Consider the following 27,968-nt stretch of genomic DNA (forward strand, 5'->3'; position numbering starts at 1 on the left):
TCACAACCCCAACAAAAATATAAAGATTTAAAAAAGTCAACATTAAAGATTACTAACTGGTCTCAGATTAAATCCATACCAAAACATTACACAAGTAGATACACCAACCAAAAGGAGTTGTAGAAATTTTGTTTGAACAAGTTATATTACATCACATCACATAAACATATTTCTTGTGTTGTCTACTGTGCCAAAGCACTTGTGTTGTACACAAGAAGGGCTCCTCCTGCAAGAAGGCCAAAAAGAGTAACTGCCCAGATTGCCAACCCAGTAGTGCCTGCATCGCCATTTTGTCAACACATAAATTACACTTCATACCATCAAAATTAACAATAGTTACAACAAGTAATAAAGATTATAGCTAAGAGTTTGTTTCTTACCACCGACGTAAACATCGCCGCTGGGAGACCAGTCATCGGTGTTGTAGATTGGACTGCAAATCAACCATCACAAAAGAAATTATATGCATGAAATGATATTTTAGTTGTCATTAAGGGTTCGTTTGATACAGCTTATTTGAGAAGAGTGAAAAAGAAAATACAAAATCCAGATGATATTCTTACCTGTACCCATCAACATTAGCTCCATATTTGTCAACAAATTGGTAAACACCCTTTCCCTGCATTACTCAAATAAATAACTAACTTGAAATGCAATCATTTATCGAAACTAATAGATTGTCTATACTATTGAATGGTATAGATATAGGATCCTTTCAAATTCAAATCTTCTGATGAAAATATTCAGCTCTCAAAAATGGAGTCATTTCTATTCTCTCAAGTACTATATTTTATCGATACCACAAAATAAAGTCTAACAAACTATACAAGTAAAAATAAATAAATTATAGAACCCATTTCTATGCTATTGTTGAATGCCATATTATAATTTAAATTTTTTTGTGAAACATGTAAATTCTGGTTCAGGGATATGAAATATTTTTAAGTTGATTAAAAAAAAAAACTATTTTGTGTTGAATTGTTAAATGTTAAGTAAAAAACTTAAATTATGGTGTTATAACTAATACTAATTTATTCAAAAAATAAAAATTAAAACCAACCCTAGCCTTCCTCCCAGATGCATCAACACCATCTCTCAAGTCCATGCCACCGTTTACTCCTGCAAAATCATTTTTCGAATATAAAACTTATAACATTTAACGACACAGTACAATATATTTTTATGTTAGTATCTAGAAACATTAGCGGCGGAAGCTGATCGGACTACAGCCCGGCCGGGTCAACTTTTTTCAAAAAAGTTACTAACCAGTTTTCTTACGAAACAATTATTATAATAAATTGTTTTAAATGAATCGTCAAAATATTCTTTTAAAATAAATATAATAATTCTAAAATTTTATAAACTTGTTCATTTATTAATACAAATTTCACAACTCTCTTATTACAAGAACAAATTAATTAAAATTATATACATATTTATGCATCATATATATTAATACTTATAAAACAAAATATTCTCTTTCAACACTCCCTAGAAGTAACATTTATCTAAATATTATATAGAAATCAGTATTATTTCAAAAAAAAAAAAAATTTCTCGCATAACGTGCAAAGTATTAAACTAATTGTCGATTGAATATTACTAATGTGATTCGACAACGTTAAGATTATACGTACCATAGGGCTTATTAGTCTTGATCTTTTTGCCCCCACTGGCAACAATTTTGAAAGGGGTGGTTCTGGCAAGAGAGGGGAGGCCTCGTACGGCTGATTTCTCAACGGTGAAAGGGACTGGTTTGAGGTTCAATGAAGAAGCCATGACTGAGGCTGCCATTGTTCTGCTTGAATATGAGCTCTGTTTGTGTTTTTTCTTCTTGCTTTCAAGTAGTGTGCCTGGTTTGGTTACAAAATATTTAGATAATAATAGTGAGGAAGGAGGGTAGTGATTGTCATGCTGACACGTGGCGTCGTGTATGTGGTTTGTATCAGGATATGATATGGCTGTCACAAACATTATCAGAATCCAATCTCTTTTAACCAGTTGTGTTTCTGGCTAATAGAAATCCACCACCACATCGGCTCCATGCCACGTGGACCATGCCAAAGCGGTTGAGCAAATTTCATAGGTTAATCTTCCCAACCCATATAGCCAATGAGTTGGTGTTAGCAATTTGTTTCCACAAGGTTAGTAGAACAATTAAACCGTGATTTGCTCCCACAAAGCCCCTAGTTTAAGTCTCCATATTTATACTAATATAAAGTTATAAACAAAGGCTATTGTTTCTCACCACTTAAAAGATTATCGGGTCTGTGTGGCACACTTTTTTCTCCTATCCGATTCCACTATCATATCCGAATACTAAAAAATGCATTTATTCTAATATTTTCCAAAATCCAATTTTATCCTACTCAACTTAAAACATTAATAATTATCTTTCTTAATAAAAGTTATAAAATTATCAAAAACACTCTCACCCACCCAAGCCACTATCATCCGCTAGCAACCACCGTCATAATGACGCATGACCGATTGGATCTAACCGATCAAACGTCAATTTGTCCGTTTTCAACCAAATCCACCATAAATCTGACCATACGACTAAAGATCTGATCATTGACAATTAGATATCTTGGCCGTCAACGACGAATAGATCTGACCAGATATAACTGTTAATGATAAAAGATTCAAAAAAATATCACAAACCCAAAATAAAAACAATTAGAACAATGGAATAGCTCGAGAAAATCATAACGTGAAATCACAACTCATAGAAACACATATGTAACTTTAATGTTCTTTTAACACTAAAATTTATGCTTAAATATACTAAAAGGAGAATTTAAACTCTTTTAAACTTTCTACAGCATTAATTCAAATGAAGAACAAAACATAAGCTAATAAAATATCAGGCAATTATAATTTCCAAATAAGAAGTTCTCTGCCATGCCAAATCACATAAGAGGTATGTACAGTTTCATATAACTTATTGCCTATCGGATATTCCATATGATGCGTAAACCTTTTTAGTTAAATGATTAATGATACTATCAAACTATAAGCAACTAAGGATCTCCATAAGTTTTGAAGCTGCAGACAAGCCGCTAAGAATTGCACCTTCAACGTTAGGACCAACGCAGAAATCTCCACAGATGGCTAGTCTCTTGTTTCTATCCCAGAGGCATTTCTCCTCTTTGGCTACGCTTGTAGCTGGAAAGGCACTTCCCCTGGACAAAAAACGCCAATTGATAAATATAGTTCGATGGCAACAAAATGCGATTAGACAACAACAGACGACGTATAATGCAAAATATAAATTTGGAATTAGAAAGAGAGAGGCTATTTTTTCTAATGCAATCTCAAAAAAGTGATCATATGTATTTTGTATTGGAGAACTATGGCTTCATTTGTTCTTAAGTAACTTGTAGTAAAATGTACACATAAAATCTTTTTCATGTGAAAGGAAAAGATATTTCACTCAATTTTGATGCTTGGTGACAATCTGCACTTCATATTGAAAACATATTTTCACATTACAACATTAATATATATGCAAGTTTCAGACGTTTTAGAATGTTACTTAGCATAAAACAATGGAATCCAATCCTAGTTTCAGCACTAAACAAAAGAGCATTAATGTGTGGCTAGTTTTTACTTTCTAAAGATGTTTTAGATATTTTTTACAATTTTTAGTAAAACGTCCAGGTCTAACAGGTCAAATTTTGCACAAATGTGATGAGCCTAAATATGCTTGACAGTTCAGGTATTGAATTTGGATACTGACCATCTATGAGCTTTTCTGAAAACTGGCAGTGAAATACTGAGACCTACGCCGTGAAATTCTTGGAACATTTCTTCAGCCACTTTCGTCAATGTCTCATCTGAAGGCTTTTGAAGTCCAGTTTGAGCAATTACACTTTTAGCATACTCAGCTGTCGAATGTAATACCCATCGTTCACTATACAGTACAATTGTATACTAGTGAAAATAAGTAAATAAAAGTAGCACAGAAATTTGATCATACTCCCAATTAGTTCACTTGTAATGCAACATAAAATACATATATACCTTGTGGCAGAACGCCCAGGCTTGCTGCTGTCACAATGGGCCCAGCTCAAAATTTTGGAATTCTGGAATGAGAACCCTTTTACTGGATTCTGAATAAAGATATTACCATAAATCAGAAGCCAAGAGCCACCCCGTATAAACCTCTCAAACAATTTAAGTTAGGAGAAAATATATTATAGCAAGGATGTACAAAAGCATTACGTAGAAATCAAGCATCCCTACAGCCAAGGAAGAAGAAAGGTTGTAATAAGCAGTTTGCAAACCATGTTAATATTGAGAAGCTGGTGAGAATTTGAAACTCTAGAGTACCTAGCTTAGAGACGCATAATTAATGTCCTACCGAAGACAAAGGCTCAGCAAATGCCAGCATTAGAGCAAAACAAGGATTGACAGGGATATCTTCCAACTTTGCAACCAACTCTGGGGCAAAAGTCAAATCTGTATCAAAATAAATAAACAGAAAATCAAATCCATTTCCATCAAAGTGAAATAATGACCAGTGATATGATTCATGCAAAAACTAGAAGTCATGCCATTGTTTGCCAAAAGTACCACCGCAAAAATGGCATCAAAAGAAACAGTGAAATAGAGGTAGAGAACTTCTAACTGGAATATAGTATTGTTGACAAAGTAAATTGCAAAAATACACTAAGGTTGCTTTAAACTTAAAGAAACAAAACTATCCATTTAATTAATTCTAACTATTTGTAAAAATTTTATCTCATATTCCATATGAATTGAACAAATGATTGCTATACAAAATGCAACACGATATCTACTTGCTCTATATCATGGATTTCAACTCTGTAAAAGAGGCATAAGTGGCGAATGATTCTTTGCCATAATTTTGAATGACAGTTTCTTAAAAAGGCAAATTCATAGTTTGAGATGAATGGCTAACTCCTGATGATGGGTTAGATATATTGTCATCAGCTTAAATGAACAAACATGATCCAGTTGGAGGTGGAACATAGAAACTCACTTAAGAAGAGGAAGAAGAAGAAGAAGAAGAATAAAGCATCAAGAAACATTATTAACAGGATCATGATGCTAACAGAAGGTAGAGTAGAAAAGAAGAAGTTATGGCAACACTTGACAGTATAATATTGGCAACTATAGACTACCTCATGATTCTAACAGGAAAGAACAGTAGATAAAATAAAGTGTATACACCAGAATTACATGCCTGCAGTTGAAGACTTGGACAGCTGAAGACTAGCTCATGATGCCAACAGGAGAAAGACTAGAGAAGAAGTGCAAACACAAAGGTTATTCCTATAGTGCTATACTTGGCAGCATACGAATGACAACTATACTTTAGCTGGATATGAGCTGGTGACAATGGCCACCACCAATGAATCAGTCTATAGTAGAAACCCAAACTTTTAGCTCCTTTTAGCAATCAAGAGAATTTCCTTCCCACTGGTCATAACCAAAGCATTGTTAAAAGCTACAAGAAGAAGAATGAGAGAATGAGAAAAGATTGACTAGGGACTCATGAGGATTTCTACTTTATTGTTTGCTTAAAACTGGGGATACTTAACAGGGAGTCCAAGATCTATGGTCTGGCTTTAGCAACTCATACACTTGCTCAGTTGAAGATCAGTATCCGCTTGAGCAGCATTAATGATACTGAAAACAAGAATTGGCTATTTCAGGCTGTCATAAAGCTGCTTAATGTTCAATAGATGTATAATTACATAACAAGTACTGCTTTATGGACGATTGACAGTAGCTATTTCTCTCTAGTTACAATTCAATACATCTAACAAGGAAACTTGGTGTCATGAAGAAAAACGGTATCTATGCTACCAGCACAACTCTACATGACATATTCACACGAGCAAGAGAAAGAGAGACAGGGAAAGAGAGAGAGAAGGAAAAATCATTATACCAAGAGGAGGTGGTTTTCCTGTTACATCTCTAAACCTTGCTGAAACCACATTTTTGTCCGATGCAACCACTCCCTCAAAATTACCAAGACTTTGTCCATCCAACCCCATCACTGACCACAAATTCTTCTCATCCAACCAGTCCAATCTTCCAACACCTACGCCAAACTTACTTTCCACTCCTGGGTAAATTTGATACAGTAAAAGATTAGGCAACTAATTTAAATTTATATATACACTTGAATGTAAATATAATCAAGAAAAAAAGGTAGCACTACTACTTACCAGGCTGACGGCATAAGGCTCGACAAATCGAGTTCATGCCTGGCACACCCACATATTTCTTGCTTATTCCAACCTAAATATAATTAAAATATTAAATGAGAAATATGTCTATATGCCATTATTTTTTATTTTTTATTTTTAGTTACAATAGTGCATCCAATTTCAGCATTTTTGGAGCATATTCATAAATAATTCTAATGCACCAAGAAAACTACAGCGACATCAATAAGATACCACTATACTTTCTTCAATTAGTGTGGTTAAACTATAATTTAGATATTTGTCATATATTGCAAGATGCATGGCTACAGTGTAGGCTATAAACAGTAGCGGATCCAGAAATTTGTGTTAGGGTGGACCAAAATAAAGACTAATTGCACATTAATATTTTTGTCCATTAATATTTTTGTTAAGATGGACCAAAATCCAGAAATTATACATATTAGTATTTAAAAAAAAAAAAAATTGAAGTGGGCCATGAACTAGGCTGGATCCGCCCCTGGTTATAAATAACGGAAGAAAGAATATCTTAGTTGAAGAGAAGTACCTTTATAAATATCAGATTCATTCTGACTTTGTTCATTTGATTGTTATCACATTCTTATACAGAACTATATGCAAAATGACAATCTATAGTATCTAAACAAAACAAATTCGATGTGCCGGAATAGTTGGATTCTTCAGAAGATTTTGTCATACTAATGGAAAAATTGTTTATGTGCCTACGTCTAAGAATTACAAGAAGTAGCATGTCAGGGGACATATATTTTATATAAACTTGAGTCCCAAGTTTAAGATAGATATAATATTTACTCAAAAGGGGACCAGAGTACAAAAAACATACCCATATAACATAATTGACCGGAGAACCAACTAATGCTACCATGCAAATAGATCCCTTCAAGTGAACTAAAACTTCCATGACAGCACAACATAAAACTAAAAAAATAAGCCAAGTGTAAGCAAATATGCCTGCCAAATCTTAAGTTTTACTTACCAAAAAAAAAAAACTTACCAAAAAATAAATATGCCTGCCAAACATATACAATCGTGTGCAACTATACATACGCAAGGAATGATCACAAACCTGTTGTATATCAACAAATTTGTTGAAGACACAATCAAAAGAACTGAAATTCACTTTCCATTCAGCAACAAGACCTACTGATTCCCATTCACGAACAAGTTCCAACACATCAGGATTGCTAACAGTAAAATAAGGAGCACCATGGTCGAACAACAGTTCCTTCCCATCTTCAGAAATTTCTCTATTTGAACAAACCATCATATGTGTAAAACCTCTTTGTCCTAATAATTTGTCAACAACAAAAAATAAAATAAAATTTCTACCGATATGCACAATGAAATTCTTCTAACTTAACTTCAAAACCTGGAAATTCCATAAATAAAATTCTTTAAAAAAAAAATAGCCGTTGCGTATCTAGCAGCTCACCGTGAGATAAATGCACAATAAAATTTTGATGTTTATAAATTTATGATGGAGAAAAGAATATGTCACTCATAATTTAATAATACACATAACAAAAGCGCAAATTGAACATTCATTTATCGATCAATAAGCGTTATCCACCTCCCTTGTATTAGGCTTAAATTGTTTCATGAAATTTCAATAGAAGTACTTTCAGTGAATTATAATAATTTTCACAAAATTTGCATTTGTAAAATTACAAAGAGAGAGAAATGCAACCTTCTCTGAGACATGCGGCCACCAGGTCCTCGAGCGGAGTCGAAGAGAGTAACGGGGACGCCATTCTTAGCAAGAGTTGAGGCACAAACAGCTCCTGAAACTGCACAATTTTCAAATTCATTATAATTCCTAATCTGATTTTTATGAAATTCTATCCAAACAGAAAACAAGAAGAATACAAAAGATAAAACTCACTTCCGCTTCCCACCACCGCAACCTTCATGGCTCTGTTTAGAGAAGCAAACAACGGCACGACGCGGCGAGTCGCCAGAGAGTTGAGCTACTCTGAAGTCTGAACTTGAGTGAAGATTTCTTTTTATTTTTTAATTATTTATTAAATTTGAGTAAAATCTAAGGGCATGTTTGACTTACTATTTTTACCCATATTTCTAATTTTATTCTCCAAATAATAAATATTACCTTATTTTTTAATTATTTTTATACCTCATAAGGTTATTAATTTTATTAAATATCCGCTATAAAAAAAAAGTTTAAAAAAGCAAAAACACCTAACGACTATATTAAAAAATTCAGGCCAACCCCGTCGGATGGTAGACGGATCTGTACACGGCCTACTGCCGACCAAAAAATGGCCGAAAGTTCACTGATCTGGTCTTTTTCGGGCCAGCATCACCACGGATTTGGTCGAAAAATGCAGATCTGGCCGTGACAACGGCCAAATTTGACCATCGTTGACCGAAACCTGGCCATATCTTGGCTATTTTGGCCTTTTCCGGCCTTCGAGGCCACGGTAGGGCCGTGGATCTGCCGAAATACCATAACAACGCGGTTCGACACAAATCGACGGTCTGTGTTGTAACGCAATTTTTCGGCCATATTCCGTGGGTGGTGGGAATGGCACTGTCAGGTGGTGGGGGTGTTTTGTCATTATACATTAGGGTGTTTAATAAATTAGCAAACCTAGGGGCTTTCAAAAAAATTTAAATTTACCTCGTAATCTCCCCTATCCAACTACCCAATAGTATTCCCAAAATCCTATCCAAAATAATAAATACTAACGCACCTAAAAGTTGTGAGTAGTGACGCATTCATGGCTTTAGTAAATGCACACGTTCTTCATTTACCGTGGCCGCCTAACATTTAAAAGAGCAAAAGAAAAGTTATTATAAGTTTTTTTTTTGGGGGGGGGTAATTGAAGGGTTCGGACAATTGTACGTATCTTAATAATTTATAGATTCTTGAACACTCCATAAATCCAAAAAAATAATCTCTGAGATTTTTTAAACATTTACAAGTCCAACCGATAGTACGTCACATGGATAAATAACTCTAAAGTGGTGGAATCCAAAAGTTACTTAATTAAGTTTTTTTTTTTTTTTTTTGGGTAATTGAAGGGTACGGCCAATTTGTACGTATCTTAATTAATTTCTAAGATTCTTTGAACACTCAATAAATCCAAAAAAATTAATCTCTGAGATTTTTTAAACATTTTACAAGTCCAAAAGAATAAGTAAGTCACAATGTGATAAATAACCCTAAAGTTTGAATCCAAAATATAAATAAGAGAACAAACCTCCTTGATCGCACTTAATTAAGTTATTAAATCATCATTAGTTTCTTTTTAGAGTATATATTAGAGATATATAAAATCTTATAAAAAAAATAAATACATGACCTAACATTACTTTTTAATTAATTTTATTAAAATATTATTTTATATATACATATTTTTATGATAATTTTAAAAAGTAGTATATTATTTTTTCAATGTGAGCAAATTGCTATTAAATCGATTGCATGTTTAAGAAATTAGACCTTAACATTCATTAGTTATTACATTAGTTTTTAACTAATGACTAAGTATTAATGATATTTTAATTTTCCAATAAGGTATTATTGATTTTATTATCTTTTTGTAAAATTAAAAAATAAGAATTCCCGTCTTCGCCTTTTTCTTTATCTTATATTTGGTGCTCCTATAGCTGCCTCTAGCCTCCACTGGCAGCCAAAAGGCCGTTTCGGAACTCCCAATTGTTTAATGCTAGACTGAATCCTGTCCACTGGTTTTTATTCGAAAACTTTGTTTTTGATTTGTGCTATTTTCAATTTGATTGGTGTTAGGGCCAAAAAATGTCCTCGGCCTTAAGAGATGGGGTGAGAGAAATAATCCGAAAACTGATCCGAAACCGAACCAAAAATTAGGTTTTTTTAACCAGTTCGGTTTGAGAATCTCCCAAACCGGTTAACCGAAACCAGTTTTCAAAACCGGTTTCACCCTATGTATATAAATAAAATATGTTTTAATTGTTTTGCCCTTTTTTTTTCAATATCTCTTCCTATTTTCTCCGCCTCCACTCTACTCTCCAGACCCCATCTTCACTTTTCAATATCTCTTATTCTCTTCTCCGCCTCCACTCCATTCTCTAGACTCCATCTTCACCAGCGCCACCCACACCCACCATCAAATTGAAACTCCAAACCCATCCATCTGCAATATCACCAACGCCATTTCGTCGACAACCACCCACCCACCCAGCGATGACCACAGCTGTTGTGCTGCAGTTCCTTAAACCAGGAACATTTACAACAGTCGACCACGGTTCCAGTTTCCTCCGCCATTCAGATCTTCAATCCTCAGCTGCTCACTTGCTCCACGATCAATAGTCCACTGTCGATTCAACAACCTAATGCATCTTCTAATTCAGCAAGAGATCTGATGAATATTTTGATGGATGCTTTTAATTTTTAGAGGCTTTAATACAATGAATTATTCAAACACTTTACTTTGTTAGGTTGTGGTAAATCTAATACTTTATCACCATATTATGTTGAGTAAAAGGTAATTCTGGTCTAGCAGGGTCCTTTTTTTATATTATCTCTACGAAATTTGAGGTGTTTTTGCCATCAGTTTTCGGTTTCGCTAAGGACCATTTTCCTATCAATTTTGTTCACATGAATTTGAAAATCGATTTGAAGATCGGTTAACCAAACCGAATATTCGGTTTATTCTATAAACCGGTCCGGTTTCAGTTTACATTTTTCCTAAATCGAATAATCGATTCGGTTTTTGGTTTACCCTATCCGGTTCGGTTAACCGGATTATCCCACCCCTACCAATAGACCCAAAGACGAAGACATCTTCAACAAAGCTCGGAGTCATGGCCTAATTCCGATTAGGCTCGCGACAGAGTTCGCATATTAGGTCCACTCAGTACACCTACTATGTTGCTCACTACTTGAGCTCAATCAGTAAAGGCCCCAATTCGTTTAGGCCTCATCATCAACTTGTCTGGGCTCAGGCCCTTTGATCCAAGATCACCTTGGACCTAAGGTTTACTTAGACCCCAATGTTGTCTACTTCTTATTTTGGTACTGTTCGGATTCTACCGAAGAAATCTATTACTATCCTAATTCGTCTAAGATCTATATCTTAGACCAACTAGGGCTCCCTCTCCAACTAAGGTGAAGGAATCAAAGGCCTTCCTATTCACTAAACCTCAACCCCCAAAGGACTCAAAGATCTTACAGCTACTATTTAAACAGAGGTCGGCCCTCTCACAAGGGACGGAACATTACGCCTTCTAACCTCGCACTTCTCACTCTCGAGAGCTTTACTTCGCTGCCATAGCCTTTGTCTCCGACTAAATTTTTGGTAACTCTCTCTAAATTAGTCTCACCCAGCCTTGCTGACTTGAGTGTCGGAGTGCCTACGGCAAACATCACTCCGATGCTTTCCGTAAGCTTGTTTTCTTATGTGCGTAAGTGTAACAGATTGTTGGTGGCCTCAACCTCACGGGATCAGAACTTATTTCCATAACGGTAGATTTTTTGCATCTATAATTGGTGCAATGGTTAAACCCAAAAAAAAAATTTGGAAGGATTGAATTTCTTTTAATTATACATAAAATATATTACTAATGTTAATGATATAAGGAATTTATAACTCATCTAATCCATATGGTTAAGGGGAATTTACGATAGTCTGAATAGGTACACGGTTATATTGTATTCATACGATTAATTAAATTTATTTTAATATTGTTAATTGAGAAGATGAATAAATTTGTTTTAGTTTGTAATTTTGGAAAAAAAAAAAAAAAAAAAAGTGTGTGGAAATAATTATTAAAAAAAATGGTATAGAGGCTGAATTTCAACTATAATATCTCTAAACCTTTCCTTTTTTCTTTTTTAAATGCAATATATTTTGATAACTATTTATCTTTAATAAAAAGTGTTTAAAGAGTTGGAAAGTAAAATAATTTACTAGAATTAAGAGACTTTTTGCTTTATAAAATTAAATTATGTTAAATAAAATATAATAAACTACTTATAAATTAAAATATTATATTAAAAAAATTCCCAAATTTTACCCGTGTTGCGGGCAAGGTGAGCCTCCCTCTCCGTCCACCCTTGGATCGCCGAGTGAGAAAAACTGGGTTTAGTTTGTTTGGTGGTGAATGAGAAATTTTGGTATGGTATATTGGGTAAAATGGAAAAAAAAAATTGAATTTTTTTGGGTTAAAAATGTATTTTTGTTTGTAAGTTAAAATTTGATAAGATCAGAAATAATATTTAAGTTGTTAAACTTACGAGGATATGTAAAAAAATAATACTATGCTCACAAATTTTATCTCACAACACTGATGTGACAGCTTTTAATTGGTCAGCAGTAATTTATTAGGTGGAACCTATTACGAGTTAGAGCTCAACGCTAAAATTTTCAGCTCGAGCTTGAGCTCAAAAAAATAAAAAAATAAATAAACTCTCGAATTATCTGCTTTTACACTTTTACAATCAAGCTTTTTGAGCTCGTCCAGTTGAAATCTGGCGACTTCAAACTCAACTCGACATAGTGGTCGAGCTGAGCTCCTAGGTCACTCTAGTATGGGTCGCCAGACTTCAATGGCTTGAACATTTTTTAGTCTTAGGTGACAATATTAGTATCAAAATATCCTCTTTATACGCTCTATCTATATCTACAATTAATTTTAGTAATAAACACACCAATTGTCTGGCATATGATAGTGATCACACTTTCATTTGTTCTGGGCCAAACGCCATAATTTTTCAACTTAAAATTATGTAGATAGATAGATCATTAAAAGAATATCATATTGATGTCTATTTTGTGACTATTACACGCTGAAAAATTTTTGGTCATTGGAGTTCGACGGCTGGCAAATGCATTCTAATGACCCATTCACCAATTTCTAGTTTAACATATTTGGATATTAATATACAATAATAAATTATAATTTAATAATATAATTATGGGTATAATTACTACAATTAATATAAGGATAGATTAGTAATAGATAAAAATAGGAAATTTTTATTTAAACATCATTAATTTAAAAAACAAACACATCCCATATCATATACCCCCTCCATTTCTTTATAATTGACGTTTTAAGGCTCTGCAGACTTTTTAATAAATCAATTTTATCTCTCCTCTAACTGACTTCTTCCTCTGATATTGTAGATGGGAAAATTTTGTTTTTCCTACTACGTACACATGTGTGAAATACTAAAATAATTTAATATGTATATATCGTCATTTTCTCTCTCCTACTGACTTACTTCCATTTCTTTTATTCTGTTCGTCACTCACCATGACCGTCTCTTTTTACTAACTTTCATCTCTCTTATTCTATTCGTCACTCACCACGGCCGAACAAGGTAATAGTAGAAGTATGCTTGGGGAAATTGATTTGAATGTTCTTCCAACATTAGAAGCTACGAATGAAGTTGATGACATAATTGAGGAAGTTAATACGCATGTGAGTCGAAAAAACCTCACAAATGAACAAAGACAAACTATTTTTGAATCTTTATTGAAGCGAAGTGTCAATGGACAATTGAAGAAAAACACTACATCGAGGAGGCTCAATTATTTTCAGTTAGTATGCATACAGTCCAATGCATTTGGCAACGAGGAAAAGAAAATGAAGTATTGGATTCAAACACTAATGTGTCTAGTAGAAAGGCACTCAATTGCGGGTGCAAGCGTCTTCAAATTGACGTCAATCAATTTTGACATATTCCATTGGAAGAATAACGACACTGAGGTCTTTATCTGCTACAACAAATTTGTCAATGACAACGTTGTTTAGGTGGTTAAAAGAGGGCTCCATACGTCGTCATTCAAATGTTATAAGACTTGTATTAAACGTAGAAAACATGAAAGCTAGAATACGCTTTTGTTTATCGATGATTGAACAAGGCAACAACCCCAGTTGTTTGAGGTTTGTAACCATGGAAAATATTATTCATGTTGATGAGAAGTGGTTCTACATGACAAAGCAGTCAGAGAAGTATTACCTACTTCCTGACAAAGACGAGTCTTTACGCACATGTAAAAGTAAGACTTTTATTACTAAAGTAATGTTTATGGCTACAGTGACATGCCCAAGGTTTGATGAATCAGTGAATGAATTATTTTCTGAAAAAATCGGGATATTTCCTTTCATAAATAAAGAAGTTGTAAGGAGGAGCAGTAAAAATCATTCTGACTAAAAAAATCAATTCTATCAATAAAGAAATTTACCGATCTTACATAGTTGGGAAACTCTTGTCTGCTATCCGAGATAAGTGGCCAAGAATTGATGCAAGAAGTCCAATATTTATCCAACAAGACAATGCGAAACCTCATATTGGTTTGGATGATGAGTGTTTTCAAAGTAATGTTACTAAGGATGGCTTCGACATACGTTTGATCTGTCAGCCTCCGAATTCTCCAAATATAAATGTTCTAGACCTTGGCTTTGTTAATGTGATACAGGGACTACAATACCAATAGGTGCCCAACTCTGTAGATGCGCTCATAAAGGTTGTTCAAAAGTCCTTTGATGAATACTCACCAACAAAATTGAATCATGTGTTTTTGACTTTACAGTCATGTATGATTTCAATTTTGAAAACCGAAGGTTCGAACAAATATAAGGTTCCGCACATGAAAAAACATAGGTTGGACGGACATAATTGCCTTCCTAGGCAATTAGATGTTGACCCCACGTTAATTGGAGAAGCAATTGCTCAATGTCAATAAGTGTTACAATTGACCTATCTAGTATTGTAGATTATTTTTGTTTTATCTATAATGTTCATATGGGTTCTGATAATATATTGTTTTTTAAGAGTAGTTTGTGTTTCATTTTGATTTCTGTGGTTTTTTGCTATAAAGAAAATCTACTCTAACATACAAGAAAAGAACTTGTTCTATTTTGTAATATAAACTTTTGTTATGGTAATTTATGGTAATATATAAGAACAAAAGAATGAGTCCCAACCAAAGGACCCTACAAAGTCATGGTCCTTGGACAAGCCCAAGAAACCAAAGCAAGAACAACAACAACAACCAAAAAAAAAAAAAAAAAAAAGCAAGGATTAAAGTCTTAACAAAACATGTAGTTAGTCTAAGAAATACTAGACAAAAAAGGTCAGCAATGAAAAAGCAAGTCGTCTGGGCACAAAGCAAACTGCAAAGTCCACACATAGAGGTCCATAGCCAAAAAGTCTCAAAACTCCAGCCACCCTCGAGGAAATCTAGCAAAAGCTTCAATCCCCAACTAGCAGAAAAACCAAGACTCACCATAGCAAAACTCTTGCAAAGCACACACCCAAGGACAGGAGAAAGCAAGCAGCACCTCCTGGCAAGAATGGAAACTCCAACAAAGAAGGTTTTGTAACCAAATCCATGGCCTACAACTTGGGGCAGCCACATGCCCTTCTCAACACCAAAGGCCCTGCAGCATAGGCTAAAACAGAACATAGGCAAAAGTCACAAAAATTGAGCCAAAACCCAAATAAAAAGCAGCAACCAACTGAGAAAAACTAAAACACTCAACAATCACTCTCACCAAGGAGTACAAGGCCCAATCATCTCCTAGCAGCCATGCGAGCCATGACATAAGCGAACATATCCACACTAATAGGCACTTTATAGACTTCGACATATGTAAATGAATCAAGCAAATCACCCAATACACATTTTTGTTCATCATTCCTATTAAGGATGTCAATTAGCTTTTGAGAGTAGGACAAACATTTGACTTCTTTAACGCCATTTTCACAAGCTACACACAGTCCATGATATAAGGAAAGATATTCTGCATGTAGTGTGTTAGAAGCTGACACATACTATTCCAGTAGAGTTAAATTTCCACAACGTGTATCATGCATTACAATACCCACTGTTGATTTTTCCTAGTTATTCCAAACTCCATAAATTTCAATTTTGACAATCGATCTTGATGCACCTTCTACATTTTTTTTTTGCAACATGTACTATATAAGAGAAAATATTGTAACTAATTAACTGAATTGATGAAAGAAAAAAAAAAGTGTATTGACATCGACCAAAGAAAAAATCAAATAAAACCTCCACTATTGATATCCACCATTCCAGATTGATTTGCAATGCTTATACTGCCTTCAGTGTCAATTAATTTGGCCTCATTGTTGATGTTGTGATTATCTTCAAAACCTAATCATTCATAAATTAAAAAGTCAAATGAGTCATGCAATAATGTACCATTATCAATTTTAACAATAATAACCTTAAGAAAACACAAAAAAGCCACTTACATGATAAAGGCACCCATATCCTCATTTGTTCTAATTCTTCATTCGAAAGTTTACAACTCATAATCTCCACCACATTTACAACCTAATGTATTTACAGAACCTCAATTTATAGAACACAATAGCGCAACAACATCAACCATAGTCAACCATAACATTTTTTTTTTCTTTGTTGCGCATATTTTACTTCACAATCAAACAAAGCACAAAATAGTGGAGGCAAGGCAATTAAATGCTATCAAAGCAAGGAAGAAATACCTACCACTCAACCGTCTTCCGGACTGCTAGATTGAGTAATGCTAGAGTCACAGCATCAAGGTCTGACACACAAATTGAGCAAGGGCAACCACTTTGCGATTGAAAATCTCGATAACCTAAACAAAAAATGCAATTTTATCTTAAAAAAAAAAAAAAAAAAAAAGGAGAGGCTAAAGAGTACACAAGAGATCATAGCATACGTGCTTTCAATTGAAAGAGTTCTTCCTTCCTTTTTGTAGGTTCTACAACCTTAGTAATCAAGGAAGGAATTTTCTTATTTAACTCCTCTGGTTCAAAAGGGCGCGTAACAGTATCAATTGAAACTCTCTCCTTCCAAAAGGATTGATTTGCATGCGTTGCTCTCAAAGGGCTACTCTGTTTCACATCATGAATATTCTCACGTTCTTCACCTGTGTTTGAAAGAGAAAGAGAGAAAGGAGATGAGGGGCGGAGATAGAGAAAGAGAGAGAGGAGATGTGGGCGATAGAAAATGTGGAAGAGAGGAGACGAGGGAAAGAGATAGAGAAAGAGAGAGAGGAGATGTGGGCCATAGAAAAAGTGGAGAGATGAGATGAGGGGCAGAGTAAAGAAAGAGAGAAAGGAGATGTGGGTCAGAGAAATAGTAGAAGAGAAAAGATAGGGGCAAATGTTGAGCAACAGAGAGAGGGTTGAGTTGGTAACGTCATTTATTTTGAAAAAAGTTAATACCCTTAAAACGTCAATTATAAAGAAATGGAGGGAGTATCATATATCTTAAAACTATTAAGAATTAAATGACACTAATATCCTTTCAGAGTTGAGTAAAAAAATAAACACATTGTAAGAAGCACATGTAAATTTATCATTATATACTTGGATAATTACATGTGCAATTGCTATCTTTTTTTTTTTCTTTTTTCTTTTTTTATGAAGTTTATCGTAATGTTATAAATTTTTGTAAGTAATAGTGAAACCTCGTTTATTAATATGAGAAAATCATGGGTTCTCAAATCATTTTAAATGTAATTAAGATAATGTAAAATAGGCCTAGTTTATTTTTAATATAAATTATCTCCACCTTTCATAATAGTCATTTGATGAACTATTCAATAGTGCCAATGTATACAACAACTAATGCTTTTCAATTTTTTTTTTAAAATATATTTCTTAAATTGCTAAATTTAAAATACAGTTTAGTAATTACAAAAAATAATTTCTGAAATACAGTTTTATCAATTGTTGTCCATTTTGCCTACAACAATCAAAATATTTAAAGTAAATTTAAAAAAATAAACTTCATCGAAAATAATATAACTTATTTTATTTCTACAACATAGTATTAATTTAGAAGCTAAAACAATTAGACTTCAATTGTTCAAAAACTGTCCCCCACCAAATGGCTTAGATAATTAAAAAATAAAAAATCATTTAATGTAACTTATATTTATTTAATGGGCCGAAAAGCAATGTCCCTAAAACATGAAAATTAAAAAATAAAAAGCTGCTTAGATTCAATGAGAATTATTTTATAATTACATTAAATTTTGGAAGAAATGTGTGAAAAAAAAAAGAATTTCAACTATAATCTGTCTAAATCTATTTGTCTTTTTATATGAAGTTTGGTTAAAGTGCTTACAATAATGTACGAATACTAATTTGTTTGATATGAAAAGAAAGTTTCTTCAACCAAGACAAGACTCTGACTTTCTTTATAATCTTGACATCTTAATTTAAAAATATTATATATAAAAAATATTTCGGTTTGGTTCGGATTTTATCGGGTTTACATAAACCCATAAGAAATCACATTCACATACCCGCTCGGTTCAGTTTGGTCCGGTTCGGGTGGGTTTTGCACACTCCTAATTTTATCCTTATATTGAAATAAAGAAATGTTTTTCATACTTTTGGTTTATTGGTAAATCTTGCAAGACATAGTAACATTAACTATGTTGAGCTTTCATCTAAATTTATATTGTTATGAGTTAGTAAATATTACTAAATTATTTTTATATCATTTATTTTAATACTTAAAATTTAACGACTAGAGATTTATATTATTTCATATAACTAATACCTTTGGGAGATTTTTATTAATATTTCATACTTTAGGATAAAGCAATTATTATTTTTTTTTTTTTTTTTTTTTTTTTTACATTCACAAGTTACCGTCAAAGACTTTAAGACTAAAAAAGAGTAACATCCATGTGATAAATTTTGTCTTTATGTTATATTTTTTCGTTAGTAATAGTCATATATAAAATCTTTTATTAATTATTGATATCTTAATAATGACTATAAAAAAATTGAAGAATTAAATTTTGTAAGTATAAATTTTTATATATGATTTTTATAACATTGATAAAAGAATAAGAGCAAACGACAAACTCTCACCCGAAGTTTGCGAAATCCCAAGTTGATACCCTCAATTGTATTTATTATAGATTTTAATCTTTAAAGTAACGTCGTCTCTTTTATTTTAACAGATTCTTAACTTTTCATTATAGTGTGGTGCACTTTCTTTGGCCAAGAAGGACTCATGTTAGCAAAAAGTGGCTCAAGTTAGCAACATTCAAACCGACAGTTTTTGGCATTTTTTCGACCGATAATGAAGTCTAAAATCACTTCCAAGATCACCATTAAACTTTTCACAATCTCTTTATAAAACCCATACTTTCACTTGCTGATCTCATTTACTGTTTTCGACCACCTCTAACAGTCACTAACTGTGTTGTTTGATGGTGATAATCTATAATAAATGCAATCAAAGGCATCAATCGGGGTTTGGCTATACCTCGAGTGGGAATATATCATTTACTCAAAAAATAATTGTTATATATAAAATGTTATTTATTAAGATTCTCATGATGTCCCTCTTACGTAATTTCTCGGACGGCCATTGGTCAAACAAATATGCTCCAACTATAATTATACAAATTTATTCACAAAAAATGTTATCAACATCAACTTTGGAAAAATATAAATGTATATACGGCATAAATAATGCGGCGGCTAAATAAACAAACTTTCTTTCGATTTTCCACTATGATAGGGAAAAAACATTCATTAAGAGAGCATATCTTTTAGAAAAGACCATTGTACTCTTTTTCTTTTGACCCATTTTTATCCATTAAATTTTAATTGACAAGGTTTTTAACGAGATAGTTTAAACACGTTCAGTACTACTACATTTTCTTTCTACAATTACATATATGAATCTTTCTATTAAGAGTAAACAAACAACCTTTTCCCACTAAGGTTGCCTTAGTAACACTTTTCCACCAAATGTTTTCAAATACCATTTTTCCACCAAAGTTTATATTTCTTATACCGAAGCTGATTCTGGGTGAAATTCTTTCGTCATCACCATTTGAACCTCCGATCTCCTCTCTACAACCCTTCTATCTCTAACACTTGATTCTTGCCAATTGTCACCATCACAAATCTAGTGTTTCTTATTTTTAGCTGTTTTGACTGATTTCGGTGGTGATATTCATCAGTTACCACTATTCATACACTCGGCATCCACTCTACAAAACCTCTTTTATCTTGGTTCTTGGTAACTCGTTGAACGCCGACTGAGAAAATGCGTGTTTTTTGAGTATTAATAGAATATAAACTTGGCTAGGAAAGCGATATTTTGGAACTTTTGGGTGAAAAAATTATTAAGTAAATCTTGGTGAAAAAAGTCATTTACTCATCTATTAATGTATCAATTGGTCCAAGTGGCGGCTGAACGTGCTACAAATAGCTGCACATGCGCTCCATTGTACACATGAGATGAACGTGAAATGTGAGATTCTAAAGCAATTATAAAAATTCCCTTACCTTTTTCCCTATCCTTTTATCATAATGTCTACTTCACTATATATGTAACTTTTCAAAAGCACCACAATTAAAAAACGAACTTCATGGAATATAAATTAACTTATTTCTACAACATACTATTAATTTAAGAAGTACGAATTATGCTTCATTATTTAAAAATTTCCCCCCACAATAGCTTAGTTGATAATAAAAATCATGTAATGACTTATAATTATTAATGCCAAAAATGTCCCTACAACAAGGAAATTATAAAAGAAAAAAAAATATTTTAAAAATTACATTAAATTAATTATATCTACACCAAGCACTTTAGCTTTATCCCACCACTCTCTATTTTATAATACACAAAACGCTTTAAAAAAAAAAAAAAAAAAAAAAATCACTTTTGTTGCCTCTTTTAAATCAATTTTGACTTTTGACTGATTTTTTTGCAGTATTAAGTATTAAACTTGTATAGGTGAGAGAGAGGATTATCTTGACGCCAAATAAATAGGGGTGGTTGGCTGCCTATCTACCTTATTAATAATTTTCGGTAAAGTTAATACTTATTTATTATTGAAGGCCGAATCATTTTCCACCCTAGGTTTTTGTGAATATTGATACCCTCAGTATCAAAACATCAACGTTACACCCCAAATGAATTTACCTTGACCACTTTGACCAACTGAATCCCATTTTACCCTTATAGATACGTAGTTATTATGATAATAAATAAATTAAATGATTATTTTTTAACCGCAAAAGCTAACAAGCTTGAAATAACCATCTAAATCTCAAAAGTTTTACAACACCCTTTTTTCACCACAATTAACATATAGACCAAATAATTTACATTCACAATTAAAAAAAAAAAAAAAAAAATCTCAAACTCGAAACAAATTGTGAGGGGAAAGTGCGCCAGAAGCTTGAGGTGGAGGGGTAATGACAATAGAAGGTGGAAATTGAATGGGGGTGAAGGACCTTGTGGTAGCAACACCATGGCCTTTGGCTGGCCTTATTGCATTTTTTTTTTATTATAATTTGTGTTGTTTAATTCTTAGGTTTAGGGTTTAAGAAGCTAATAATGTGGTGCAAAAGGGCAAAATATCCTTTAACCTTATTTTTAACTGAAATTGAAAATTGGTGGAAGTTGATAGTTTTCAAAACTAAGGGTATCAACTATTCTTTCGCCAAACCTAAGGTGAAATAATTCGCCCCATTTATTTGGTTTAATTAATGAACACGCTCACACATATAATTGAAAAATAAACAAATCAAGCAGCCTTTCTTAGACTCAAGCCATTGAAGAAATTCTTAGTCAAAATATTTCTACTTCTAGATTTGAGGTCTCTTTTCACACGTTGTAACAAAATGTTTAATTCTACCAAAACGCCGTCGCTATTGCCTATTGGTTCAAATTTCTTTTTTTTCTATTTTATAATGTCAACAATAAAAAAAAAAAAAAAAAAAGTAACAATTAATAAAGGTACTATCCTAATACGGACTCTTTTTATATCTTTAGGGCCGAAATGACATTTTGGCACCCATATATTGTGATAGAACACTTTCCCACCTTGGCTTGTAAACATGTACATCATCCCTATCATGGGTATTTTCTACCCTCAACGATTAAAAGTTAACTATTAAAAGGTAATCATGTCAATTTACATCTTATTTAAAGAAATGAAACCTTATTATATTTCTCCCAAATACAACCACAAAACTATTTAAAACCAGCATAAAAGAATTATAAATTTACCAAAACACAAAAAATATTACTTTAGCATCGATAATCGATTGATTTGGCTTAGCCAATTGTTGCTTGGCCTCACGGCTTGGCTACGCCACCTTCTCCTTCTCCTCTTCTTGTTGTCACATTTTCTAAGCATTAAATATGATATTTTTCAGGTTTTGTGATTATATATGACACACTTTTACGTTATTTTTTAATTATGGTGAAGAATGGGTTTGTTTGGTATATTGTGGGCGGAAGGAGTTTTTTCATTAATTTCGTTTGAGTTTTTTTTTCTTTTTCTTTTTTTTTTTCGTAAAGAAGATTAATTGTTTTATAATTTAGTTTATAAATGATGGACTTGGTTAGAGTTTTTGCAATGAAATTAATTAAAAGATTGAAGTTTTAACTAACTTTAAATCTTGGTCAAACTATAATTTTGATAGATAGAGACCTCATTGGGGATGAATCGAGCGTTTCCAAAATCAAGTAAATAATCATTAACGATAGTTAGGGGATCAAATGTAATTGAGCATATATATTATCTTGGATGAGGAAACATCAAAACCTAGCAAATTAGTAACATTTAAATACGGGAGGCCATTCCTTACCGCCATCGTATGTAACGTTACGGCAGGAAGGCCATCTGATCTGCCATTTCTTAAAATTAAATATTATAATATTAGTAAATAATAAATAATTTCTATATTATTCTTTAAAAAAAAAATGAGCCTACAATCTGCCGGAATTTATTGTAGATATTCCGTTGTATATATTATTATATTCAACATGAACCTGAATCTTTAAAAAAAAAAAAAAAAAAACAGTTACTTATATTTGACTTTAACAAACAAGGTTAAATGCTCACAAACTTACATTATAAAAGAATTTTATTACAAATTTAATTTCATTGTCTCCAAAGAGATAGCTCGAATCAAAAAATTTCCTAAAATACCATAAACCCCCAAAAATATATAACCAAATCCTTACAAATATAAAAAAAAATCACCCTAATTAGAATTATTTTAATATTTTCTAAAAATAATATGACATTTGAAACTTAATTATCTTTATAGACAGTGAATTAAATCTAAATTTAAAAAAATTAGATATATTTAGAGAGAGCACAAGTTAGAACACAATTATTAATTAAATGAGCCAACCGAATTTATATATTGGTTCGAATTTTTAATATACTACATACATTTTGATTGGCTTGAATTTTTATTATCTAATACACCTGTAAATAAATATTATTAAGATTCTAAAACCTTTTATATTAAATATCACGATTGTGTTATAAAATTAGATAAGGAGACACTCCAATTATCCCAAAAAAAGAAAAAAGAAAAACAGTCCTACATAAATATAGAAAAAGGCCCATAATTATAATTATACAGGTGGGAAAACAAAGGCAAATGACTGAGTCATGACGTTGTCTGTGTTGACGTTTACTCCTTCCTTCACATAACCCAAAAAAAGGATGGAGTATTTATACTTGCACTTGTAATTCAAGTTGTGATTTTGAAAGTCACAGTCAGTCTTGGCTCTCTCTCCATCTTCATCCTCATCTCGTCTTCCATTCCACCTATGTTTTTTTTTTATTACAACTTATTTTTAGATTGAATTTTCCAAAGCCGTAACCTTCCTTCGTGGACTTTACCAAGACTGTTCTTTCTCACTCGCCTCTTCTTTCATATTTCTCTTTCATACTCATCATCATCATCATACCCTTGCCTTGTTCCTCTTCTCTCTCTGCTCTTCAGGTCAGTTCTTCTCCTCTCCTCTCTCTCTCTCTCTCTTCTCTCATTTTCTGTTGTTTTTTGCTTTCGTTTTCTTTAAGCTTTTAACCACCTGGGTGGACTTTTGATCAAAATGAGATCAAATCCATTTCGGAATCAATTGTGTTTGATTTATTTTCTTTTCAAGTTCTCTGCTCTTAACTTTTTTGTAGTTTAATTCTGTCTTCTGAGCCTTTTGGTTTCTTTTTAGTTTTTTGTGTGTGAAATGGTTTATTTGTTCTGATATTTTGGTGCTTTTGTGGTATATTGAACATTTCCCATAAGTTGGAGTCTTCATGGTTTTCCTTTCTTTTTGGTTTATTTAATTTCATGTTTCAAAGATTGTGTTTAGAATTCTATGGCTTCGGCTTGACTGTGGAATGCATATTGTATGGGGAATCGGGTCACTGTATTTGACCCGGATCTTATGACTGGCTTCAGATATGTAATGAATTCTGACTGCTAGAATTATAATTCCTAGTTTAGAAACTTGTATAATTGAAAGACTTAAGAAAGTTTTGGTCAACTAGAGTTTTTTCTTGGTGGAATTCTTATGGGCAATGCTTCATAGGCATGAACTTTGATTATTTATTTGAGTGTTGTAATATCTGAATTCAATGTCTGGGCATCTTCTGTCAGCATTGGTTTGGCAAGGGGAAAAAATTTATCATTTGGGGAATCTAACAAATTAATATTTTGGTGATTCAATATACGTCCTGAGAAATCCACAATTGTGCATTTTTTTGGAGGACATTTTTGGGGACGTTTGGAGGTAATTAGTGATACTTTTGGCATAATTAGTTGGTATTGTACTATTGTTCGGCTCTCTGTGCTTGGCAGAAGTTGGTCAGTCAAAAGAGTTGATGGTATTGGAGTTTAGTATATGTTATATAAGTTGAATATGCCGCCTAATCCGATTCAGTTATTGGGTGAGTGTCAAGTTTTTTTCCCTTCATCATCAATGAGAATAGACACATTTACAGATCGAGAGAGGTTGGCAGATGCTGGCATGGATACAATAAGGGGTGCAGCCTTTCTGGGGAAAGTGCTAACGAGTCTTATTCTTCTGTGACCTTGAATTCCTTGACAATTTATGTGATTTTTGTTGTTATTATTCCCTGATTTGCTAATACTGTGAACTGGTGTAGCCGATTACTTGAAGTTTACATCTTCTTGCATTCCTTTGATGTCCTTTTTTGGCAGAGTTATGTATCTATATTGACATTTGTGTTTTCAATGATGCAATTTCTCAGGGCGTGGAAGTGGTTTAATTTGAAGCAGCAGCTTGACTGTCAGTAGATAAGTTGGTCACTGGTGTATTATACAGTTATGCCTTTTTTTTCTTGCTTATTCGGTAGGAGTGACTCTTCAAGAGAGCAGTCTTTGGAAGTCGATGATGGTAAATTGCAAAACTAGCCGAAGATATTTTTGTCATGCAACAAATGACATTCTGTTATGTTTTACTTTCAAAAATGTTTTGTCATGCCAATGCAAACTTCTAATCAGGTTTATTTGTGAACAGAACTTTCAGGCATACACAATGCTAAACTCTACACTTACAAAGAATTAAGAATTGCCACTGAAGATTTTAGTCCGGCTAACAAAATTGGAGAGGGTGGTTTTGGTTCTGTATATAAGGTAACCTCATATTCATTTCGATGTTGTGGTTTAGTTTTGAAATTCCTTTTTCCCTCTTGTTCAAAGAAATGACGTCTGAAAAATTTATTTATTGGTCAGGGACGCCTTAAGGATGGGAAAATTGCTGCCATTAAAGTTCTTTCAGCTGAATCAAGACAGGGGGTCAGGGAATTTTTGACAGAGATTCAGGTGATTTCAGAAATACAGCATGAAAACTTAGTAAAGCTCTATGGCTGCTGTGTCGAAGGAAATCACAGAATCTTAGTCTACAACTTCCTTGAGAATAATAGCCTTGCACAAACACTTCTCGGTACTTTCTGAATATAGTTTTTTCCTACCATTATTTTATTTAAGCAATGCTGGATACCAATACCATGAAGTAGTTGCATCTTGAAAATACAGTTTTTATTCAGGAATACGTCTGTGCCATATTTCTTTTTCCCATTTGTTATGTAGCTCATAATATCATAGTATGAAAATAATAATGTTATGTAGACTTCTATCCCATTCAGTGGGTTTAGACTATGCATACCTTAATTTCCTTTTCTATTGAATTGAACTTGAGTGCTCTGGAAACATTTCACTTTCAGGTGTAGGCAATAGCCAGAGTAACATCCAATTTAATTGGCAGACAAGAGCTAAAATTTGCATTGGGGTTGCACGAGGGCTTGTATTCCTTCACGAGGATGTACGACCTCACATTATTCACAGAGATATTAAAGCAAGTAATATTCTCCTTGACAAAGACCTGACACCCAAAATTTCAGATTTTGGTCTCGCAAAGCTTATCCCGCCCAACATGACTCACGTTAGCACTCGTGTGGCTGGAACAATGTAAGTTCCAACTTTCCTGTTACCTTGTTGAAATTGTGCATTACATCTTACAGTTGTTGATAGCATCTAAGCTGTTTGGAAATGTTTGATATACATATTATAGTCCAGTAGTATGATGGAAATTTAACTTTTCTATACGTTGATCAAAATTATCAAAACTTATTCCTCTCTTTATGATATTCAATAAATATTATTTATCATTATTCACATTTGCTTTGTTATTTCAGAGGTTATCTGGCACCAGAGTATGCGATAAGAGGGCAATTAACAAGGAAAGCAGATATTTACAGTTTTGGTGTCCTCGTTGTGGAAATAGTCAGCGGGAGATGTAACACAAATATGCGGTTGCCAATCGAAGAACAATATCTTTTAGAACAGGTATGAATTTTTTACTCCTACTGCTGTGGTCAGTGTTTATAATCGAAATAAAAATACTCAGGGTTTGCAATAAATGGGCATGGGCATTGACTTACCCAAAAAATAAAAAAAATAAAAGGGCATTGACCTGGTACTACCTCATTGTGAGACTTTTTTCCGCAGAAAATTTCCTTTTTAAGTTCTTATGAAATAATCCTGGTAAAATTAATGACAAAGCATATGACTTGTTCAAAGTCAAGGGTATGGCATATGTATCTTGAAGTTGACCTCTATATATAAATATTAATAACTAGGCTTGATGATGAGGGGACCCAATGCATTGTAGAAAATAATGAAAAAAAAAAAAAACATATTTTATGGAGGATTATGATGAAAATTAATGTGTTCATTTATGTTGGGATGGATTATTTTGAAGTAATGCAAATGACAGATTACACTTAGATGGTGCATTGTTCATAACATGTGATTTCTTCTGTTGTAGACATGGGATTTATATGAGCGAAGGGAACTGGTTGGACTGGTGGATGCATCATTGAACGGGGATTTTGACGCTGAGCAGGCTTGTCGATTCCTAAAGATCGCTCTCCTCTGCACTCAAGACACTCCAAAGCTCCGACCAACCATGTCATCAGTCGTCAAGATGTTAACTGGTGAGAAAGCGGTTGATGAAAAAAAAATAACTAAGCCGGGACTAATCACCGATTTCATGGACCTCAAAGTAAGAGGTCCCCAAAACACTCAGATGGAACCAAAGAATACATCTCCTGACAATAGCTCGGACAACCCAGATACTCCAAACTTGTCATCTGGAGCCACAAGTTACTCAACCTTTAATACAAATGATAGAAGCACTTAAACATGGATTGAAAGGAAATTTGTCAATTAATTTTTAGTTCTTAATTTTGGGTTTTTGAGGCATGTTATCCAATGTAAATTATTCAATCGTGTGTTTGTTTATACTTTTTCATGGTTCATACAAGTCATTTAGTCTGAGGTAACTATCTTGTAAATGCAGCAAGTTTGGTGAATTAGAGAAAAGTTTTGATGTTGTGATATTTTCATCTTTTCGGTTTTATTTAATTTACGCCCTGGGAGATCTCATCCTA

The 27,968-nt window shown here is 33.1% G+C and overlaps 3 protein-coding genes and 1 long non-coding RNA gene across 5 annotated transcripts; 1 reads left to right on the forward strand and 3 right to left on the reverse strand.

Moving 5' to 3' along the window:
* Positions 1-22: 22 nt before the first annotated feature.
* LOC116139892 (photosystem II 10 kDa polypeptide, chloroplastic) lies at positions 23-1,873 on the reverse strand. Its single transcript, XM_031425524.1, has 5 exons — positions 1,638-1,873; positions 1,061-1,119; positions 564-619; positions 381-433; positions 23-277 (listed from the first exon to the last, which is right to left on the reverse strand). Exons 1-5 carry the CDS (start codon positions 1,792-1,794, stop codon positions 183-185), a joined length of 420 nt encoding a protein of 139 aa, XP_031281384.1. The 5' UTR covers positions 1,795-1,873; the 3' UTR covers positions 23-182.
* Positions 1,874-2,837: 964 nt separating this feature from the next.
* On the reverse strand, positions 2,838-8,256 carry LOC116139921 (renalase-like). Of its 2 annotated transcripts, none has more exons than XM_031425563.1 (9): positions 8,107-8,256; positions 7,912-8,011; positions 7,291-7,471; positions 6,204-6,276; positions 5,921-6,100; positions 4,367-4,464; positions 4,027-4,115; positions 3,743-3,916; positions 2,838-3,185 (listed from the first exon to the last, which is right to left on the reverse strand). In XM_031425563.1, exons 1-9 carry the CDS (start codon positions 8,132-8,134, stop codon positions 3,014-3,016), a joined length of 1,095 nt encoding a protein of 364 aa, XP_031281423.1. In that variant the 5' UTR covers positions 8,135-8,256; the 3' UTR covers positions 2,838-3,013. The 2 variants fall into 2 exon arrangements, with proteins under 2 accessions (XP_031281423.1, XP_031281424.1); XM_031425564.1 differs by having other exon boundaries at positions 7,291-7,511; positions 8,107-8,244.
* A 7,001-nt stretch (positions 8,257-15,257) lies between these two features.
* On the reverse strand, positions 15,258-17,164 carry LOC116139828. The gene is made up of 4 exons (XR_004129517.1): positions 16,914-17,164; positions 16,459-16,829; positions 16,253-16,357; positions 15,258-15,629 (listed from the first exon to the last, which is right to left on the reverse strand). It is a non-coding gene; the product is annotated as an uncharacterized LOC116139828 (long non-coding RNA).
* A 6,696-nt stretch (positions 17,165-23,860) lies between these two features.
* LOC116139901 (cold-responsive protein kinase 1) lies at positions 23,861-27,942 on the forward strand. The gene is made up of 7 exons (XM_031425534.1): positions 23,861-23,997; positions 25,266-25,411; positions 25,535-25,650; positions 25,750-25,960; positions 26,241-26,484; positions 26,712-26,862; positions 27,344-27,942. The coding sequence occupies exons 2-7, from the start codon at positions 25,342-25,344 to the stop codon at positions 27,716-27,718; spliced, it is 1,167 nt and encodes a 388-aa protein (XP_031281394.1). The 5' UTR covers positions 23,861-23,997; positions 25,266-25,341; the 3' UTR covers positions 27,719-27,942.
* Positions 27,943-27,968: the final 26 nt, after the last annotated feature.

The sequence above is a fragment of the Pistacia vera genome, unplaced genomic scaffold, assembly GCF_008641045.1.
Source record: "Pistacia vera cultivar Batoury unplaced genomic scaffold, PisVer_v2 Contig36, whole genome shotgun sequence".
NCBI lineage: Eukaryota > Viridiplantae > Streptophyta > Magnoliopsida > Sapindales > Anacardiaceae > Pistacia > Pistacia vera.